We start from the raw sequence: 23,351 nt of genomic DNA on the forward strand, positions 1-23,351 counted from the left end.
GAGTAATTTTCGATGCAAAATCTGACCAATTGTTAGATTGACTTACGATTTAGTTCCTTGTAAGTTACAAAAGGCCATCTGCATGAAGATACATTACTATCGTGGCCACTGTTTACATAGAATATAATATGTTTTATGAATCATTTGATCTCTAGCAAAAGAAGCTACCAGCTTGCTTAGCATTGGCTTGGAAGGAACAATTTGCCTGTCAGCTTAGCCCTGTCTTTCCCTCCTGCATCACATCTACTCCTTTATTGCTACTGAATACTACTGAAGCTTCTTTAGGAAGCCAGTGTGGGACTATGCGCTGCAGTTACTCAGGAAAGATTACTTTAACATAGGGTAATAATTTCTGATGGGGGGGCATTCCAAGATTTTGGCAGGTGATCAAGGGCCACACTCTTCCATGATATTAATGGAGGAAATGTGGGGTCTGGGATGGAGATTGGGTACAGAAGGGAGCTTGGGGTAAGGGATTGGGGTGCAGGAGGGAGAGTGGGGTCTGGGAGGGAGTTTGGGTGAAGGCGGGGGTTGTGACCTGGGGCACTGTACTGGCCAATTACTCAGATGATTTAAAGTAACTTTAATTCAGAGAAGTGGCTGAGTGGGCTGTAGGTTTCTGACCCTGAGAGCTCTCGCATATATGGATGTAGGAGGGAGGCAGAGGGTTTGGGTATATGGAGTAGGGGGGCAAAAGGAAGGGCTGGGGTGCTGCAGGCAGGCTCTAGCCAGGAGACTTACCCAAGTGATTCCCGGCCAGCTGCCAAGCATGTTTCTCACTCAGATTGGGAGCCTGCCCCACCCCCACAGGCTGCAGGGCAATGTGCGTGTGTGAATAACTCTGAGCCAGAGGGACAGAGTGCTTCATGTGTTGCCTGCTATTCAGACAGGCAGCTCCCCATTGGCTGATTTCTGGCTAGAAACGGTCCAATGGGATTGTGCCGAGGTCAGGTACCTGAAGCCTTCTTTCCCTCCCCTCTGGGCTCAAGTTTTTAAAAAGAAATGGCCCTACAGACGCTTTTCTGAGTGACTTGTGGGTGGTATGTGGGCAAGTAAGGAGCCTGCCTAGGGTTGCCAGATGGTTTCAACAAAAATACCGGACACACTTGACATTACATCACAACACAATCTACATTACATCTTATTTAGACAATACCGGATACTTATATTTTCTCATTTATATTTTCTCAATTTGTTTCCTGAACAGAAAGCTCAAATACTGGACTGTCCGGTTCAAAACTGGACACCTGGCAACCTTAAGCCTGCCTGGGGTTCCTCGCAGCATCTGCGGGCCAGATCCAGTGGTTTGGTGGGCCGGATATGGCCCCCAGGCCATATTTTGCCCAGGACTGCTCTAACCCCACCTGAAAAGATTTAACCTAGCAACCCTGATGCCTCACCAATCACCCATTAAGGACAGACTCCGTGGATGACAAACTGAATTTCAGTGACCTCCTTTGATTAGCTCCAGACAGTGTCTATTACACATTTCCAATTCCTGAAATCTCTGGCTGCAAACAATCAAGACAGTTTAAAGACCAAAACAATTACACTGAAAGGAGAGGGAGCTGTAAGTCTGCTGGATATGATAGGTTCTGAGATGAATCAAGAATTGAAGGGAGAAGGAATAAAATAAAAGATGCATCTTTCCTAATCATCTATATTCTTTTGCAATTTATTTATCCTGCTGTTGCACTAAGAGAAAAGCATGGTAGCCACAAGATTCCAGAGCCCTTAAAAAATCCTAATTGAAAGGGAAATTTTTGCTCTTGACTTCTTTGGCTGACTAGTGAATAGCCTCTCATCCCAAATCCGTATTCTCAAAGGATCAGTAAAGCAGGCTTTAAGTACTAAAGGGAGCTTGAAGTCCTGAACACTTGATCCTAGGGCTCCTTGCTCTGACTAATAAAATGACGAATGTTTTCTCAGATTTGCAATACCTGCCCCCACTATCGTAAGCAGGCTTCTGTGCCTGCTTTTGTTAACAGAGACTCTGCTTGTCAGTATGTTGGCAAAGCTACTGAAAGATATTCACCTCTCAAAGAGCTATACTTAAGGCTGCCAACAAAAATACCAGACATACTTGACATTACATTACATCACAATCTACATTACATCTTATTTAGAAAATACCAGACATTTATATTTTTCTCAATTTGTTTCCTGAACAGAAAGCTCAAATACTGTCCCCTAGGCCATGGGGGAATCCCCACCCCACCACCTTACGGTCAGGGTGCCTCTTATCCCTCCTGCCCTGGGGCCGCCCACCTGTTGGCAGTCCTGTCTTGTCCTGACCTGACCCAGGGGAGGCGGGACTTGAATGCACAACCCTGTCTTCCCCTGGCAAGTGTCCTGTCCCTTAGGCCACGCAGAAACCCACCCTGCGAAACTGGACGTCTGGCAACCGTAGCTATACTATGATGCACTTTTCATACATTTAAATCTTCTCACCACCCAAAACAACAACTGGAGACAACTATACTCAAAGGAACCTCCTAAGCAGCAGCAGCAGCATTTAGACTTACAACCTTTTTGTAAACAATTACTTTTTTTCCTCTGAGCAAACATGAGATTTGGCCTATGCACAAAACATTACACACCCAAATTGGGAGCTCTTATCAGGCAGGAATAGTCTGTTCTTAAATCAGCAGCAACCCTGAGATAAACAGATAAAGCCTTGTTTAGGTAACATGGTAGAAATTGCAAAGAAGGAAATTATAGTGATGTAACAATTCTGGCATACTAAGTTGTTCAGAACAGTGCTGTATCAGTTTCTCTTGTCAAATGAAAATACCCCCTTTTAAAAATAACCTTAAATTGCCTACAATAATGAGGGATGGCTTAGAATGACCCTCATTGAGGTTTTCTGGCTGAGTGGTAGTTTATAACAAAATTATCATGCTCAAATATAAAGTGCATCCAAGGAAGAAGAGTAAAAAATCCTCCTCTTACAAGTTTCCATCTATCCCTGCTCTCAAGAGACAGGCAAGTCTTATAGTTAAGAAACAGTAGTCTGGCAGCCAAGAAACCTGGGTTCCAAGCCTTGCTAGAGACTTCTGTGTAACCTTGGGCAACTTCTTAGTATTTCAGTTGCCTCATATGTAAAATATGCAGGGGTGAATTGAAGCTGCATTCGTTGTTTGAAAATTCCTTTGATAGCATCAGCTGGAATGTGTTTAAGACGAATGAAGTGTATGTTATATGTGCAGTAGGTATTGCCACCTCCAGGTTAGTAACAGCTCTGAACAATAAAACAATTAAAAAACCCTGCAAAACCTCACACTTGCTCACTGATTTATGGTGGTGCACACGGTCTTATAATGAAAGTTGTCCCATTGGATCATGAAGTTTCATCAAAATTCAAAGTTTTTCCACAGCAAGTAAGAGATGTCAGTAGAATTTTCTGACAGAAAATTCAACAGAAGACAAAACATGAGACTATGATGTACCACAGCAGCTCAGTCTCAGGGAGACTGTGATACATCCCAGGATAGAAGGGGAGAATGGAGCCAAGAAGGACCCAGAACTCCCATGAGGCACTGCAGTTACACAAATGGATGCTGACCCAACACAAAACAATTTAATATTTCAGAGATAAATTTTTGGTATGTCAACATTTCTACAGTGGACTAATCTAAAACTGAAAAGGCACTCTTGTTCCAGAATAAGAGTAACACACAGGGGCTTACTCCCAAAATAATTATTTTGGGGAGACTATTCAGAATGGCTATTTTGGTAAATTTCCAGAGCTACTCTACTCTGCCACTTTCCTTGCCCTTCTAAACTTTCTCCACCTTTTGAGGTTTTTGAGATTAGGGATGTTAAATTTATATGAATTGGCTAATCGAATAGTTGATGCAATTTGCATCAACTATTTGATTAGTCGATAAGGGTGCCTTGAAGCACCGCCTCCTTGCTGACTCTTTCTGATAGAGGCAGCAAGGGAGGAGGAGCAACAAGTAGTTCACATCCCTATTTGAAATAAACAAGGACTGCAGGGACACGTCTCTGAGGAGAGACTTTTCTATTTGTCTAACATCTGCTGCTAATTGAATCTATGAGAAAGCAGAAACATTTGCCAGTCACCAGCACCACCCTTAAATCTTTGGCCCAGACTACAGCAGTGCAGTTCATGAGTTCAGCCACATTCTGACGTTTTTCCTCCCATTTAAACAACTACTGTCTTATTTGGGAGGAAAACAGCAGATAGCATTTGTTCCAGAAATATTCTTCCTCCCTGCTATTTTATGGATGCTTATTTGTTCCATGCTCTATAAAGCTATTTCAGAGTTATACTTGGAGCATGCTAAAAGCAGCATTTATTATGCCAGGATATTTTAATATTAAAAGGAAAAAAACATTTGTACATACTAAGTTTTGCAAACAAATATTTCTATCGGACAACATATAAAAAAATCCCCTTTTAAAAAATGCCACCATTTTCTGGGATGTGGTTGATTCATAAATCCCAAAACAATAAAATTAAGCACTGCTTTTTTTTTTAATGTTGCAATTTCTACTGTGGGGATTTGTAACAAAATGTTGCCTTCGTGTTAAACATACAGCAAAATTGCAGAGTGCAGGGTGAACTGAAACATTAGCCTCAACAGTCATTGCTCTGTTTCATATGTGCTGAAAGGATCCCTTCAAATTTAATGCAAACTGTTTATATATAGTTTTTAAAAAGGAAAATGCAACTTTTCACCATGTTTGAGTATTTTACTATACCTTCCCACATGGCATGAGTAATAGAACAATAATTTGCAGACATAAAGTATGTGAAATTATCAGCAGTTAATCTAATCTCTATGGTGTCTTAGAAATCTAGAGTGAAAAAACCCTTACCCACAAGCTGAAATAAGTTGTAAAGAGTTAGTCACTGATCTGACTTATAAATGATGCATTGTGAGGCAAAGCCCACATTTTACTCAACCGTTGCTATGTGAATAAATAAATGAGCTCAACATTACTCACAACTAGGCATAGGGTATTTCCTCAGTCAGTTCAACTTGGAAAACAGGGCATATTTTGTCTCATGGTTACATAAAAAGAACCAACAATTTGATCCATATTAGGGGACTCTCTGTATGATCAACAGGATCTGCCCTCAGAATCAGCTCCTTAGGTTTAAAAAAACTAGGATTATGGGTAAAATTTACATTACTTAAATTTTATAAATGTAACGAAACATCCTTAAGGAAATGTTAGGTTTAAACATTCCCCTGAAGGAAAGTCATCAGAGGAAAAGAACAATGGTCTAGTTTATGAGAACTGGAAAGTGGAGTGGACTATTGACAGTAAGTGAATCTAATCAAAAGGAACATGTCTAATTTTTAAAGGCGGCTTTAAAAAAAAAAAAAAAAAAAAGAGAGAGAGAGAGACTTGAGGGAATAGTTTTCCATCAGATAATTCAGTTCTACTGAAATCTAAATACTTTCTGAAATCATGTAGATTTCAACAAAATTTTGTTTTGGAGGAAAAAAAGAATTAAGATATTCTGTCATTATTGGAATGTATTTCAACATTTGTGAAATTAAATATTTTGAGTTCTTACAAAATGACATTGTTTAGAATCTAAAATGTAAAAAGTCAAATAGATTTAAATTGCTAGGGTTTTTTAATTTTCTTGTGGAGAATTTCAAAGTTTCCAGGTTTTGTTCCTAATTAGAATGAAAAAAAGTTTGTAAAAATTGAAAACCTCTGGGAAATGAAATTTCCAGCTCTATGCATTTCACAGTCCAAACTGAAAAAAATAGTAGGTAGCATAAGGAAATCAGTATTATATATCTTGAGATTAATTTTTATTTTCATTAAGCATCATGTGTAAGGATTTTAAATACTATTAAGGGGTTGATTTAAATCCCATTGAAGTCAATGGAGTATGTTCATGAACTTTTATGATTTTGGGGTCTTTATCTTGACAGTGTCCCTAACTGATCTGGCTAAAATATTTCTTGTTACTCAAACAAATTGGTTTTGGGATGGCAAACATTTTCATACGACAAAATCAGGGCTAGAAAAAAATTACTTTTCAATGAGGGGTCATTACATTTTTATAACCCCCTAGTATGAATGCAGTCATATTGGCATAAATGTGATTTATCTGTACAGCTCATTCCTAGGAATTAACCAAAATAGAATAATAGACTCCTAGACTCCCAGGAGGGACCAATGGAAGGGACCTCAAGAGGTCATCTAGTCCAACCCCTTGCACTCATGGCAGAATTAAGCACCATCTAGACCATCCCGACAGGTGTTTTTTCCCCCAATCTTTTCTTGTACTTAAATCATTGTTATTGCTCTTCTCTGGACTTTCTCTAATTTGTCCACATCCAATCTGTAGATCTCTTTGCCAGAGGATGTTGTGAAGACCAGGACTTTAACAGGGCTCAAAAAAGAGCTAGATAGATTCATGGAGGTTAGGTCCATCAATGGCTATTAGCCAGGATGGCTAGGAATGGTGTCCCTAGCCTCTGTTTGTCTGGAAATGGATGACAGGAGAGGGATCACGTGAGGATTACCTGTTGTGTTCACTCCCTCAGCGTCATCTGACACCGGCCAATGTCGGCAGACAGGATACCAGACAGGATGAACCTTAGGTCTGGCCCAATATATGTCTTGAGTCCATTTTAGGAAATATAAGAACATAAAACTCCAGTTAAGGCCTAATCAATACAGAGTAGAATGGAAGAATGACTTCTCATATCTTGCTTGCGACATTCCTGCTAATATATCCCAGAATGTTGTTTGGGATTTTTGCAACAGTGTCACACTGTTGACTCATTTTTAACTTGTGGTTCACTGTGACCTCTAGATCCCTTTCTGTAGTACTCCTTCCTAGGCAGTCATTTCCCAGTTTGTGTGTTTGAAACTGATTGTTCCTTCCTAGTGCAGTACTTTGCATTTGTCCTTACTGAATGTCAACCTATTTACCTCAGACCATTTCTCCAGTTTGACCAGATCATTTTGAATTTTAACTTTCTCCAAAACACTTGCAACCCCTCCCAACTTTGTATCATCTGCAAACTTAATAAATGGGCTCTCTGTGCCATTAAGTACCCATAGTTAAATTGGAACAGAATTGTGTGCACAGTCATCTCTTTCTCGTGCCTCACATCAGCCATTAGCAATGCTGTTGTGCAGGGGTAGGGTACCTATGTCCAGCAAGCAGTGCTAGCACCTTCTCTTGCTGTGGAGTGGAAGCCCCAAGCCATGAGGGGCCCAATCATGTCAAGCCATGGGCCAGCTCTGCCTAGCAGGGGGTAGGAAGCTGCTTTGTCTACTGCAGAGAAGTGCTTCCTACAGGCACTGCCTCTTCCCCCGTCACTCCTAATGGGAGCAGCAGGAGCTGTGCCTGCAGGGAGCACTTTCTTGAAGCTCACAGACCCACACAGAGTCATTTGCACTTCCCTGGGAACTGCATCACAAAGGTGCCCCCATTCCCTGCCCCCTCCCACACTCCCAATTCCACCCAGACTACACACCCCGCCCTGCACTCTACCTCCTGCCCAAACCCTGCACCTTTAGCCCAGCCCACTTCCTAGCTACTCTGTCCTGCACATTGAATCATTTTGGCTCTCCCTTAGAGACTCGGAGGGGCCCCATAAAAATCTACTAGCCCCAGTCCCCCAGAAGAGTTAATTCAGGTCAGGTAAGCCCTGACCCTCCATCTCTCTCACTCACCCTGCAGCTTCTCAGTTGGGGACTGGGTCAGTGAGAGGTTTTTTGTTTGGTCTGGTTGCTTGTCAATTTTGTGTGGCTGCTAACTGATTGTCCTGTGGGTCAGTAACCCCCAATCCCACGTAAGGTTCCCCACCCCTGTGTGTTGTGGAACCATGTCTTTTCCCTTTCTGAACTTACCTTTATAAACAAACAAACAAACAAACAAACAAGCAAACAAAAAACCCTTCCTTCCTTTGAAAATCTAGAGTTACATTTTGTGAAGGATTTCAGTATTAGCTTAATTTTGAATTAAAAAAAAAAATTGAAAATGTGTAATTCTCCTCCAAGAAAGATTTGAAATGTCTGTGTTCATTTTAGGGTGACCAAACATGTCCTTTTGATTTAAAAAGTTCAAAACATGTGAATTATATAATCGAAAATTTTAAACATTCTAAAACATAGATCATTTCAATATGAAAACTCATTCCAGAAATATCAAAATGTGATGGTTAGGCACTGGTGGAATATCTTCCAAAACAAAATTTTAGCTAATGTGATTGAATTTCACAAGGCATTTTGATTTCAACAGACACACATTTTCCAACAATATTTCTAGTACTATCATTATCAACAGTAAAAATGTTTTGCATTCAACAAATTGTGCCTTGATAGTCTATTGTTTTGTCTGTCAAACAGGTTAGTCATCCTATGTTAGAAAAATTCTATTTTAAATATATGTAGTGGGGTCAATCATCCTAATATTGAGCTACTGAGTTTTATCCATCATTAGCTAAAACTTTAACTTCAAATGGAACTTAAACTATAGGCTGCTAGAAGGATTATTTACTCTTTAGCACAAAAAAGTACATTTTTCCAGTATCAGATGAGCCCAAGGCATTATGAACGAGATTTATCCATCAGACCTTTCCACCCATGCACAAATCATTCACTTCAAGTATTCCTGAGTGTATGACCTGTGTGTCACAAATGTTGTGCTGTATCAGACCCTAAGTGGCAGTGGGAGTTCACTGACATAAAAATCATGAGGTCCCTCAGTCTAAAATGATTAATTTTCACAGAGGGAGAGAATTAAACCCATGTAAAGAATGTTGGATGAGTTTCCTCTTCTGAGAAGCACCCTCCCTTGAGTGACAAATTTATCTTCAGAAATATTGTTCTGACCTTCTATCGGTATCTATAAAAAGAAATTAACTTATCAGGGGCCCAGAAGCACCTCCTTCCTAGCCAACCCTACAATCAAGGACTGCCTGCCTGAACCCTGCTCCTACTGAAGTGGGAGTTTTGCTAGTGATATTGTTGGCAGACGGCCCTTATGTTGACATCCGTAGGAGCAGGGCCTGAAAGGATCAAGTCATAAAAAGCAATGTGTTTTTCCCAGTGAAAATGTGGCACAAATGATTATCCTTTTTCTCTGTTCGTGCTCATTCTGCAGAGCCTGCAGAAAGGGTCTTTGCATTTTATGTATGTTTGGAATCCCAAGCAGCAGCTGCCGCAAATCAGAGTTGAAAGATTCCAGGCTAGACCTTCAGCTGGTATAAATCAGCATAACTCCATGCAAGTCAGCAGAGCTGTGCTAGTTTATGCTGGCTGAGAATCAGATCATTTAAAATAACTTCATATGTAAAAAACTAGTAAGAAGATATATGGTAATTTAAATGAAGATTAATGCATAGTTGAAAATACCTTAATAAACTGGCAGATCTGTCACTGAGCGAGAATTACAGGGAAGTAGTTTTCTTAGCTCAATGTTGTAAAACCTTGGCTGGCCAAGTGAGTTTCAGGTCGCTGTACCTGTATCACCCCTCTTCTTTGATTTGAATCAAGGTCCAAAACACATGCTTGACTTTAGGCATTATTGTAATTAGAACTTACTGTGCACAGAATTAAAGTACAGGCAGTCCTCGGGTTACATGGATCCGACTTACATCGGATCCCTACTTACAAACGGGGTGAGGCAACCCCGCACTAGCTGCTTCCCCCCAGCAGACCAGGGAGACACGAAGCTAGCGCCCCCCCCCCCCAGCATACCAGGGAGACACAGAGCAGCTTTTCTCAGCACACACCTCAGCTTGAGAATAAAGGACTGAGGGAAGTGAGGTGTGGGAGAATAAAACTGAGCTCTGGCTAGAGTTTCCCCTACAATATGTACCAGTTCCGACTTACATACAAATTCAACTTAAGAACAAACCTACAGTCCCTATCTTGTACGTAACCCGGGGACTGCCTGTACATACATTTAAGTCTTTGTAAGACTGAAACCTAAGCAGAGCAAATAGACAAATGGAAGAAAAGCAGGAGTTTCTTAGGATGCATGAAGTAACATGAAATCAAACAGTTCGTTAGGAGTAGCATTCCTCATCTCTTCTTACCTACTCTCATCACAACATCTGAAGCTTATTTTTAAGAAAAGTCATGTGGGAACTTAAAAAAAAAAATCAGAGCCACAAACTACAGAATCTCATTCTTAATTTTCCATCAGACAATGGAGCAACTACCATATTCCATCCAAAAGGAAAATGCTTTTATTCATTCAATCTTTCCTTACAATAGGTGTTGATAGTACTATATACCCATGTTCTAGTCCTAGCCACTATAGAAAGGTACAGTCAGCACCTCCCCACCTCTGCCCCAGGTCCCATCCCACCTGCCTCCATTTCACCCCTTCTCCCAAGCCCTCTCTTGAGTGACATGACCCAGAGAATTACCAGGGCCAGGTGCCAGCAGCAACTCCTTCCCTCCCCCACAGTGGTGGGAAGCAGACACACCCATCTCCAGCCCCCTGCGCTCCCCAACATGGCTGGGAGTTGGGTTTGCTTGGGGGAGCAGAGTGGACGGGATGTTCCACTTCCCACCACTGCAATGAAGCAGAGTGACCCAACTCAGAGATGCCAGAGTAAAACAGCCTGGGCTTGGTTGCACCACTTCTCATGGCTCCCTCCACTGCTGGTGAATGTGGGGGCAGGCCAGGTCCCCCGGTAATCCTCCAGGTTGCCCTGCACCTCACAGGACCCCCTTGTACAATTATTCTTGTACAATACAAGAAACTGATATGATTCCTTCCTGCATGCTACCCTGTCACTATGACAGTCTTTTTATGGGTAATTCCGTTTTCATGCCCATTGACTAACTAGCCTCTCCACTGACAAGAGGCACCATCAGTAAATTAGTGATGCTGGCTTAAAAACTAGCTGTGGTTAAACTCTACTTAAAGAGTGTCTTTGAAAACATGTTGTATAACAATGCAGTCTACAGTAACTCAAGAAAGGAGACAGAGTCAAGTAAGAGTACCCCTAGTATATTTAACTACAGGTGGATTGTCATGTCACTAAGGCTAGTAGATTATTAATAAGTAAACACACAGTTAAAACAAAGTCAAGGTTACTTTGTAATATATTACTTTGTTCATTTATTATGACAAGGAATACTGTTTAGTAGAGGGTAAATATCAGGTAATTCAGTTAGTGATTTGAGATCTGGCTACATTGCTTTAAAATGAACACTTTCAGGGAGGAAAGACTAGGTTCGCTTTTAAAAACAAATGAATTTTATTAGCAAGTTTTTTCTGTTCCTCTAGTATCTTCAGACAGCAGTTTCTAACGTGTTCTTGCTGCTCAAATAAGCCACCAGTTCCCAAAAGAAAATATTAAGTAGATGCACCTCTCTCTGTCTATATGGAATAAGATGAATTTTCCTGATGACTTGAGTCATTCTTTCCTTCAGAGGCCCAGGAAAAGTTAAAGACAATGGGGAAACCATTTCATTTCAAATTCATTTCAAGTTCTCACATGAATTTCCCTATATTCTCTTTGATTGTTTGTTCCACTTTGCAGAACAAAACCAGCAGCTGTTATGAAACCTTCCAAGAATCTGGGAAACACTGTATGGGTAATTGCAGTTTTTGTTCTGAACACATTTACAAAAGCACTTGACCAAACTGATAGTTGTATGCTTTCTTTCATTTACTTACTCTTTTTTAGCCATCTTTCCTGCTTCAAGACTTTAGAGTTTCTAATACAACCACCAAGCTCTTCATCCTCTGTTTTTCCTCTACAGTGTGGCTTTGCCAATGGCAAATCCCAGCTGATTTCAATAGAAAGAAGATTGGGCCAGGGCAAAGGAATGGGGAATTAGCAGCAGGCACAGATTAACCTGATGGAAAGGAGGTGTACAGCTCTCCCACCAGCACCAGTAAGGGTTGTGCTGTTAAACCTTAACAAAAATATCCTTTTGTTATATTTTTTATGAAAAACTCTTTACTCCTCTGCCCCAGATGGACTAAAAATAAAGAAGATCATATGTGCTGAATTGCTACTTTATCACCAACCTGCAAGAGTCAGTAGGGATCTGTGCTACAGATCTGAGACTGGGAATTAGGACAGCTGTGTTCTATTTTTAGCTCTGCTCTCTGCAATGACTTTGGTCAAATCACTTAACCTGCCTGATTGCTTACTGGTAAAACAGGGCAAAGATATGCACCCACCATGACAAAGCACTGAAAATAGTGCATAAGTATCTTACTAATAAACCATATTCCATTCTCGCTCAAGCCAATGGAAATCCAAAATAATTGTATTGGTGTTAGTGGAATTACTCTAGCTTTACACAAGTGAAATTGAGAATAAAATTTGGCCTAATGACATTTAACATTTTCCATGAAAAGTCCGCTGCACTTTAAAATCCACCTCCACCTGCAGGACTCATGAAAATCTGCCTATTTTTACATATTGTAAGAACATTATTGCAGCCTTTATCCCATTTTAATGCTGAGTATTTAAGGCTGGAAATATAGCGTTTTCCCTTATGTGTAAGGAAAAGGGATTTAATGAGCCCTAGGCCTGGATACTTTACAAAATACATGGATATTCAGCTCTTTTTCCTGGGTAAAGAACACACAGCTGGCATGGAAAAGGGCCAAGCAATTGCTTTTGGAGGAGCATGGCCCTCAGTAAGAACAGAACAAACTTCCAGCTCAATTGTCTTTGTTTTTAATGCTGTGAGTTTGCTGTACGTTCACTACATGTTTCACCAGAGCCAAATCTGGTCCCTGTTAGTTGCTCTGCATGCATTCACTGGTTGCAATGTTTTGAGAATGTTGGAATAGATGGTTTGTGGGCTCACCATCTGTTTCTTTTAATGCGTAAACAAGGAAAATTGCTGGTTTGAAATGCAGGATTTTTCAAAGCTAGATGACCACAGGCATTCTTTAAAAAAAAATAAAAATAAAAGAGAGAGAGAGAGAGAGAGAGACAGACAACCTAGAGTTCATTGATATTTGTCAGGAAGTAAATTCCTAAACACCAGAAAGGGCTAATGCCCCATGCCAGAGTAGAGATAAGAGAGGAAAGGTTTTCTCATACTGACATTTCCTTTCTTCTGAGATGTTTAACATTAGATTACAGAGTACTGTTTTGGCTTTAAAAAAAAAAACCAAAGCAAAGATTAAACAATTAGGCCAAGATTTTTAAAAACTATTTGTGGTTTTGATGCCTTCATTTTGTCCCGATTCACACACTATAAAAGGCCTGATTTTCTGAAATCGCCGAGCATCCACCACCCTCAGAAAATCAGGCACTTATCACTGTGGAGAGACCTTATTTCCCCATTGTGGATTATCTGAATTTGTGAATCAGTAAGGGAACAAAACACACACAGTAAAAAGGATATTGCATCACAGAATGTACTTGACTTATTTCATTTTGACAAGGCTAGTTTAGTTTTAGTTATATAGGATTATCCATGTAATAGTTATATACAGCATTAGATTGGGTAAAAAAAAAAAAGGGATTTAGGTGAAGATCTTTTTTCAGTAGTCAACTATTTCAGTCTTTTCTGAGAAATCCGAGCACTCTGGTGTGCTTTAAGAATAATTCCATGGGCAAGATTCTACTGCATGAGAGAGATCATGGTTTTGAGGGTAAACGTCTCCTAGAACTATTTGTAGATGTAATACAGCTTTTGTTCTATGTATACCATCCTGTACAGGGTAAGTATGTCATTAAAACAGATACATTGCTGTTCAGGCATGCAATTTCAAGAACATAAAAACGCAGTTAAAAACAATTGCTTTTTGTTTGTTAATAGCCACACATAAAATCCAAAGGTTTAGGCTTGATCTTTCAAGCCCTCTGTGCCTGAAACTGTCACTGATATCAATGAAGTCCATTTATGGAGTACCAGTACTGGAAATCCAGCATTCCTGCTTTTAAATACAGTTTGACTGCTCTATGGCAGATTCCCAGTGCACTTTAATGCAAACAAGCAATTAAGAAACTTTGGATTTCAACAATTTAGCAATCACCCACCACCCCCAACTCGCCTCTCCAGGGCTGTACTGGTATCTTTGGCTGAGTTCCAGAGCACTACAATTCTTCAAGGCTGCAGTAGAGCATTTCTCTATAATTTATTAAGCAGCCAGCCTGACGTCACAGTTTTCACATTAAAGAAAAGGATTAACGATAATGGCTACTCAGGGAACAACCTTTTGTTTCTAATTTGCAATGGCTGCACTAATGGAGGATTGCTGGTGAAACCCTGGGGGCTTATTATTAATGCAAAAGAATCACTGCAATTTAGAAACCCCTGGAAAGGATACTGAGTAAACATTCTTAAAAGCAAGTCCTTTGACTCCAAGGTATCTCTTTTACATTATGGTGCTCAGCATTACTATGTAAACCTATTGGTAGGCCAGATGAGGTTCATTGTATTTGCATTACATTCATTCCTGTCTTTGACTGGTTTTTGGTACCACAGTTGGAATTTTACTCAGCGTCTGCCAGTCTAATAAAAGTAAGCTAATAATGTCTTACATTCATAGCATGCCTTCCACCCTGAAGGATCCCAAAACACATTACAGACTATATATGCTGGCCAGATTCACTTCAGGAGCTGCTCTGCCATCCCCTGCTGACAGAAAAACCACACGGAGAAAGGGTGATTAGCTATTCCTCCTACCCCACTCCCCTTGGAGTCCACAGGCAGACAGTACAACTCCAGAAATATATAAATTTGGCCAGAGGAAATGGTCAAGGTGATCCTTTATGAAAAAAGGCAGAAATTAATGGCAAATTATAATTTCTCATAGGTTTCCTGTTTAATCATCCTATAAAAGGTAATGGAGAATTCTATAGATCCTATTGTATTAAAGTTTATAAATTTTTAGATTAATTTCTATGGAACCTATAAATTGCACCTTTTTTAAATATCAGCTTGGCATCATAAGTGGGAAATCAGAGCCCCAATGTAAACTTAAACTGTTCCAGCCCTCTCCCATCCTCTGGCAGAAACCCAGGTAAGGGCACTGTATAAGTACCAATTTACCAAAACCACCACCTCTCCCTGCACTCCCCGGGAAGTGAATACCATTCCTTATCTTCCCAGGGCATCTTAACTTCTTTGCATCAGTTTGAATCTGGCCTAGACAAACCAGGAATGACATCAGCCACCTCTACCGAGGAATTCAACAGCTGTTTAATGGTACAGTCAAATGCTCCCAAACACATAAAGACTGGAAGTGAAGAAGAACAGTGTAGTCCACTGAATTTGCAGGGAGAATAGAGATATGCAGAGCATGAATATCAGAGACTCAGTCCTGCAATCCTTGCTTAGGCAAAATTCACAGTGGAGTTTGGCCAGGATGCGGAGACAGACTTCTTCAAAAAGTGTTGTGTGGTCTTTACCAACAGTGCGCTCAAAAACTCTATTTAATGGCTTGTACATAGTCACAAGGAAAATTAAGTAACTCTTGTTCACGATTTTCCTCAGCTGAACCTGAAACCACTTCTTGTACAATCCTATGACATTCTGTCTTTGTGTGTCTTTATTCTACTGTATATTTCTTTACTCGAGCAAGGACAGAATTTTCAGTATATCAATGTTTCCACTATAAATACAGTTTTTGGAGGTTATGTATCATTTCTTTTAAACCAAACTACTGTACATTGAACTTTCTGATGCAGATGGTTCTCTCTGATGTGATGTATTTAATTTTTAACAACATTTTATTTGAAATAAGTGGTGGCAGTTTAGGATTTAGAAAACACAAGCAATGTAAATTCTCACCATTACTGTTTTGTCACATAGTGTAGTTGCAAGAACTGCTTATACTTTCCAGTCTGTTGGCTGCTAATGTGGACTAATTACACATAAACCCCAAGAGTAAATTTCCTGCTTTAGCAGGTTGAATGTAGCACCTTCCATTTAAAGGAACTTCACAGCCACAACAAATGCTCCATTGTCGAGAACTTCACACATGCAGTCCTGGCAAAGTCATTGGGCCATTACTTTCATTTGTCCATTCATCTGAAGAAGTAGGTTGTGCCCAAGAAAGCTCAAGATACCACCTATATGTTTTGTAAGTCTTAAAGGTGCTGCAAGACTGTTTGTTGTTTTTTACGTTTTTCTGGGATATTCACTTTAGTAAGGGTTGAGAGATTAGGACTTTAGGTCCAGATCCTCCAAGGTATTTAGGCATCTAATTCCCATTGTAACCTGTTGGTACCTAAGTATTTCTGAGGATAGAGATTAGGTACATAGAGCCTGACTCAGAAAGGAAAGGCGAACCAGATGAGGTTACTCGACTCCTTAGTAAATAATTACTACAGAAGAGTTTTATAGCAGGAGTAGAGCTGCTCGTGGAAGAAATAATAATCTCATTGTAACCAGTAAGGGTAGTTTTGGAATACACTTCTAAAAATACATCTGTCTCTATGGATGTTCATTAATAAAATTGCCAGATAAAAAGTGTAGGAGTTGATAGCACTGTGATGTTTGTGTAGAGGATCGTATCAAATTAAGACAGCCCATGCTAAGAGCCTTGAGAAATTTTGTTTTCATCTCCTTCTCTTTTAACCTACAGGTAGTAACTCCAATCAGGACAGGACAAGCTTATGCTTATGAGTTCCCTTCCAAATATCAGAAAGATACCTATGATATTCCTCCAGTTCGTCCTTCCCAAGGGGTACGTACCAATAAAACTGTTATAATACTGAAAAGCTACAAAAAGTCTTGCCATTTTATCTGAAGTTGAAGTGCAGGAGACATTATTTCATTCCTAAATGAAAATATTTTGTCAATTGGCATAAGTCCACCCTATGGCTTATGTCAAAATAATTTGTTAAAATTATAAACAGGGATGTAAAAATGTCACCCCCACCCGAATAACTCAAGTTACACCCACTCAAGCATCAATGCTGATTTGAGACATTCTCCCGCTTACATTGCTACCACCCCTCGTGGAGGCGGTGTAATTATACTGATAAGAGAACTCTATCTCAGCTGCCTAGAGCATCTTTACCAGATGTGCTACTGCTGTGCAGCTGCATGAATGCAGGTTTGCTAATGTAGTGCTTCTAGTGCATACTAGGTGTCTGGTGAGGTGTCCTTCTCTATTTCCTTGTGCACAAAATGCATTGGATGTTAAGATCTGGCAGTACACAAACATCAAAATCACATATACTTGCCAAGGGCTAGGAGTTATTGTTTTGGTCAGACACAGTACTCAAGCAGAGTAAATATGTTGCAAAGGAAATGTTTTCACCTTCTGTTATTGCACAGTTGGCACTAGTTTACTCAGTAGGGGCACAGTTGTCCCCTGCACTAGCTACTTCCATGGAGAAGATTGTTCTGACCAAGTGTCTGCAAGATTCTTTTCCTGACACTGGATTGTACCCCTACTCCCATGAACAAACGGGGGAGTTGGCCCCCATCACTTATGAATTTCAAGGATATAGAAAACTACCAAAGAACCAGAGTCACACAAATGACCAAAATATGGAACGCCTGAGTTCTGCTGCACATCGTCATGCCTAATGGACAGATGAGAGTGTTTGCTGTATGAATTCTTTAAACAGATGTTGTGAAATAATAACCCAGGCAGCTTGAAGACATGGGAGTTTGGAGAGAGAAGTGGAGTCAACCCATGCAAGTGGAAGGCAGATTTGGAGGGGAGGGAGTGGTTCCTGATTAGGGTTCCCATAATAACATTAATTCTAGATGTCCCATAAAAATTAATTCAGGGCCAGGGCTCTTCTCCACCTCTCCCCCAATAAAATTAACATAACACCAGCTGTCCCTAATAAATAGAGCCCTGCACCAACACAACAGTTGTATCCGCATTTGTATCCACAAAGATGAGCCACGGATATCCGCATCTCCATGGATTTGCAGGGCTCTACTAAAAAGTTTAATTCAGGCTGGCCCTTCCTTTCTGCAAGACTCCATTGCCCCTGCCCTAGAGTTGCCAACTTTCTATTTTTTCAAAACCAAATGCTACAGGCACCCTAGTCACTCCCTCCCTGCTGTTTGCAGAGCCAGGATGGGAAGCACTGACATGGAGTGCCCAGTCAGGTGACAGTGAGGCAGCAGGAAGGTTGTCTGACCCTGGAGTGAGGAGCCGGAGAGACACAGGGCCCTGGAAGGCTGAGAAGTAAGGATGGGCCATCATGAGCTGCAAGTCCAGCTGCAGCCCTGCTCCTCATGTGCTGTGCACCATCAGGATCCCTCCTCCTCCAGCCGCAGCTGCTCTTCCTGCCTTGTCAGTGGCAAAGGTGCATCACAGTGACTGTGGTAATCTGACTTTTGGTGTCCAGTCAGTAATGCTGAGCAGACATTGTATAAGTCCCCTTTCGACTCGACTTTTTTGGTCCAAATCTGGACTCTTGCCAAGGTCCTTTTTGAATTGACAGCCCTGAGCCATGCACCACTCTAAGAAGCAGAGACAGCAAGCCTAGGAGATGGCCGTGTTTTTTACTGGGGAGGGAAGGGGGCAGAGTTTGAGGGGTAAGCTGAGCTAGCACACTTCTCACAGCAGGAAGTGGCATCTCCTCCCATCATCTTGAAGAACCCATAAGGCCAGGGCCTGATCCACTTCCTAGTCTCCGCCCCTTCTTTGGGGGCCATGCTGCTCATTCCCTTTTCAGACCGCGTCTACCCAAAAAGCTTGTTAATTCATTAGCTCGCTTCTTCTCTGAGATCCCTTGCCTGCTGGACAAAGAGATGGGGCACAGCCTGAGAGCCACAGGAGGAGTCTCGCCTTCTTCTCCCCACCCCTTGTTTCTGCTGCCCATCCTCGCAAGGCACCACCAGAGAAGGCAACACATCAAATTAGGGAGGGAGAATCCACTGTATTGCAGCACCTGCCACACCATGTAGTACACTTAACTAGTCTGCTCCCTGCAACCTTCTCAGTAGGGTGGTCCCACATCACTGAGGCTGGCCAAGGGTGCTGAATGCTGATATGGTGAAGCATTAAAACTCAAAGGTTTGGGGAATGAGAGACAATGATGCCACAGAGAGCAGTTACCCCACCCACCATTGCCATCCCGGAGATATAAAAACCCAGAATATCAAGAATGACCCTGAGTGCCCAAAGCTGAACAGCTGGCAGCATATATAGCACGTCCTTCCACATTTCCCGGGACAGCTGGCTCAAAAAAAAGGAATGATCCTGGGAAAGCCTAGACAGGTGGCAACCCTGTACCCACCATTACCTCCCAGGCCCGCTCCCTCCCACACTGCACACATCCAGTCTTGTGAAGTGTACCTGCCATTGTGGCAACCTCTCTTCCTCTGTTTCTTTCTCCCACCTGGCCCCCCAGCAGAGCTCTGTCAGGATTCCATCCCCTTTGCATCTGTAAATAAGAAAGGGATGAGGGGGTCCTATGTGCAGATCTTGCTTCAACTTTGAGACTGGAATTCAGATAAAGCATTTCCCATGAAACTTCATCTGCCCAACCCATAGTCCCCTTAAAGGAGCGATCAAAAGCATATTTCATCTCTTAGTATCTGCCCGCCAGCCTCCACGTTCAGAAAAGCAAAAGTCCTTGCTCCCCTTTGTCCTTCTATTTAAAAATAGAACTCCTCTGAAATCACAGCTATCCTGGGACTGCTCGGCTTTCTGTAACCGATTTGTTCTCTCGGTAGATATACGACGTCCCCCCAGCATCGGTTAAGGGGCCTGTGCATTCAGTCCCAACGGGAGAGGCAAGAGCTCAAGGGGTGTATGATGTGCCACCTATAAAGGGGGTAAGTCTAATGCAATTTCAGTAGATCATACGTGTGTTTTCATGTCAGAGTGAAGACGAGTTTAGACATAAAAGTGTACATTATACGGAAGAAGGATATTGAATTCTAGTACGTTAAACATGCCCTTAGGCTTTTAACACATATATTAAAACTTTGTAACATAATTACTAACCTCACATAGGGGGTAACTATAAATTAGAGCTAAAGCTACATTTTTCCCTCTACGTTTAAAAGGTTTGTTCATTTCCATCAAGACAAACATTGTGTAATTAGTAAGAAAACTGTGACTTTATGAAATCCAGGAGGAAAATCTGGCCCCATTGAAGTCAGTGGCAAATCTTACATTGACTTTACTGAGGCCAGGATTCTCTCCTGGCTTCACTTTGCTCCTGAATGTTAATGCTAGTTCCATGGAAGATGTCTTTGCTATTTTACCTTTGCGCTCATGGCTTGCTTTTTTGCCCATCAGATCTATGACATCCCTGCATCGGCATGCAGAGAGGATACAGAACTGAGGGAAAACTTGCTGGATTTTCCTCCTTCAGTGACCCATAATGCAAGACTAGAAGGCGTATACGACATCCCTCCTTCCACTACAAAAGAACTCAGCAAGAAATGTATCACTGACATCCCTCTACCTACTGATTTAATGTCAGGCAAACACGGCCTGTATGACATTCCAGTGAGCCATCAAAATCAATTTCTTGGTCAGCAGATTGCTCCTCAAAAGGATGTGTATGATACTCCGCGTGGAGTTCCACTTTCTGGACAGCAGGCAGGATTCAGCAAGAGTCCAAATACAGAGGGAAGTGAAGGTGTGTATGATGTGCCCCCGCAGACTATACAAGACACTAAAGGACTGAAAGATGTGACAGATGGGATAAATAGACTGTCTTTCTCCAGCACAGGAAGCACCAGGAGTAACATGTCTACATCTTCCACAACTTCAAAGGAGTCTTCTTTTTCAGCCTCGACTTCTCAGGACAAGCGATTAATACTGGATCCAGACACAGCGATAGAGAGACTTTATTGGCTTCAGCAGACAGTGGAGACAGTGGTCTCTAAGCTCATGGCCTTTGTTAACACAGACTGGCGGTCTTATGGGTACATGGAGAAAAATATCAATGAAATCCACACTACTGTGGAAAAAGCGGAGCAGTCATTGGGGGAGTATCTTCAGTTTGCGAAAGGAGCCACAGTCAATGCTTCCTGTCTCTCAGAGATCAGTCTCTATAACAAAATGAGAAGGGAGCTGCAGAGACTGGAGGATTCTCACCAGATCTTAACTCAGACCAGCCATGACCTGAGTAGCTACAGCTGGTCATTGAACATCCTGGCAGTCAACAAACCCCAAAACAAGTGGGATGATCTAGACCGATTTGTGATGGTGGCAAGGACAGTCCCAGATGATGCCAAGCAACTGACCACCACCATTAGCATCAATGCAGAGATGCTATTCAAAAAGGCCTCAGGCAACTCGCGTTTAAAGAATGTTTCGGAGAACATTATGAACACAACTGACTATGCATACCACAGCCCTCAGAATCAGCTGTTACATCACGGACAGAAAACGGTGGACCACTTAAGTTCTTTGCCCCCACTTCTGAGCAAAGACCAGCATCCCCCTAGTACCACTAGCGAGGGCTCTGAGAAGAGCTGGATGGATGATTATGATTATGTTCACCTACAGGTAAGCGAGCCAGAGATATTATTCTGCTCAGTGCAAATTAAGATTTTCCGCATGCTCCTTTCTGTAAGAACTGTTCATGGCAAGACAGAAGGCAGACGGTCACACCAAAATACTCTCGATTTTTTTAAATGGAGGCACATCAAAGGTTGCCCGAGAAACTTCATTCAGCCCAGACTGCACACTGGGTATAGTTTTTAAAAATTCAGTCAAACGAGTTTGCTCTATATGTAATGGCTGTAGCCTGTCACTAACATAACATGGTCTATTTCCTCTTTGTCCTCACGTGGGTATGCTACAAATTAAGGTGGCAGTAGAAGAAGGTATGTTTACCATGCTGTTGATGAGCATTTAGTAACTCCAGAGAATTATGATGTGACACAAGGTCTATTTTTCCTCTTGCGCAAAACAGGGAAAAGAGGAGTTTGAAAGGCAACAGAAAGAGCTTCTGGAAAAAGAAAACATTATCAAACAGAACAAGATGCATCTGGAGCACCATCAGGTACGTCCAGTCCAACACAGCTGTCAGACTTGGAATGCAGCGGGCAGGCTATTTTGTGCCATAAGATCTCAGACAAATGCAAGAGAAGGAAAGGAGCTCATCTCTCGGGGAACATCTTCACTCATCGCAGCTAGACACTAGCAAGTCTAGTACAGATCCATACATTGAACACTGAGGTCAGGTCCAGCCGGCATCTGTACTCATCGCAGTTGTGAGGAGTAAGGGAAGCTAATGGGAGTGTTTGTTCCCATTGGCCTTCCACAGAGGAGATGGCGCCAAGCTTGGCTTAAGGTAAACTGATTCCAGTTACGTATTCTATGTAGCTGGTGTTGCGTACCTTAAGCTGACCTTCCAGGTCTACCGTAGAGCAGGTCCCAGCCATGTAATGGCAGCATAGTAACAACAGAGGCAAAGCTATCCACTCACTCTCCCCTCAAATTTGAGAGTGGTTAGCATGCAAGTTTTGCACCATCCTCTCTTGCACATTTTCTTCAGCCTGGGAGGCACTAAAGAAGGTGAGAACCTTGATGGCAAAGTAGTCATTTCAGACTCTTGGAGATAGCATGGGAATCAGCACCATCTTCTCGTTCATTACCTGGCTGCCATTAGATAGCAGAACTGCAGCTTTACCTGTGGACTTGAGAGATATCTCCTTTGGAGGGAAGAGATCTGTCCCTTGAAAGCGCATTCAAAATGTGTCTGTATAAGAGATTAATTCTTTTTTATTACAATGTACCTAGAAGTCCCTCTGTGCACAGTGTGTTTGCATTGGCTACTCATGTGCCACACCCCATTAGTGGTAGCATGGAGGGTAGGGGTGCGCAATGAGTGGCCTGCAGGCCAGATGCAGTTTACCAGGGTTAGCCCCTGGCAGGCTGCCACGGGCTTCATTTTCCTCTGCATCAGCAGGTATGGCCGCTTACGGCTCCTGTTGGCTGTGGATCGCCATTCTGGTCAATGGGAGCTGTGGGAAGCGGTGACCTGGTCTGTGGCCATTGGGAGCTGCAAGTGGCCATCCCTGTGGATACACAGGTAAATAAAGTGCTGGCAGCCTAACAGGGGCCAACCCTGGTGAACCACCTTGGGCTTATTGCATCCACACTGACCAAGCTTTTCTTAGCTGCCTGTCGCCTGCTGGCCTCTTTTCCTGCTGCCTCCCTCCATCAGAGTCTTTCCCTGTGGAGGGGAAAGGCTCTGGCAACTGGGAGATGCCTGCCTCCCAGCTGCAGGCATCTTTTCCTGAGGTGGGGAAGTGCTCCAGCAAGGGGGAGCGAGGAGCACTTTTCCTTGCAGAAGGGGAAAGAGAAGGCTCCAGTAGTGAGCAGACACTAGGATTCCACACTGCTAAAAATAGCCATGGAGACAGTGAGTCATGGGTTGGGCAAGTCGAGAGCATGTTGGGTGTGCACTTGTGTACATACCCAGGCCCTTCAGGCCTGTCTTTGCTCTACTTGCTGA

The 23,351-nt window shown here is 42.1% G+C and overlaps 1 protein-coding gene across 5 annotated transcripts in view; it reads left to right on the forward strand.

Annotated features, from left to right (window-relative positions):
- The window catches only part of NEDD9 (neural precursor cell expressed, developmentally down-regulated 9), a 150,670-nt gene that overhangs the window by 122,340 nt on the left and 4,979 nt on the right, over positions 1 to 23,351 (forward strand). For 4 of the 5 annotated variants that reach the window (XM_075921258.2, XM_075921259.2, XM_075921260.2 and 1 more), the window contains 4 exons: positions 16,538 to 16,639; positions 19,603 to 19,704; positions 20,174 to 21,394; positions 21,804 to 21,893. In XM_075921258.2, the coding sequence (XP_075777373.2) occupies positions 16,538 to 16,639; positions 19,603 to 19,704; positions 20,174 to 21,394; positions 21,804 to 21,893 (1,515 nt within the window). Of the gene's footprint in view, positions 1 to 1,390; positions 5,298 to 16,537; positions 16,640 to 19,602; positions 19,705 to 20,173; positions 21,395 to 21,803; positions 21,894 to 23,351 lie in introns of those variants that run through there. The other variant, XM_025179322.3, reaches the window with a different exon arrangement.

This window comes from Pelodiscus sinensis, chromosome 2, assembly GCF_052426305.1.
Source record: "Pelodiscus sinensis isolate ZL-2025 chromosome 2, ASM5242630v1, whole genome shotgun sequence".
Classification (NCBI taxonomy): domain Eukaryota; kingdom Metazoa; phylum Chordata; order Testudines; family Trionychidae; genus Pelodiscus; species Pelodiscus sinensis.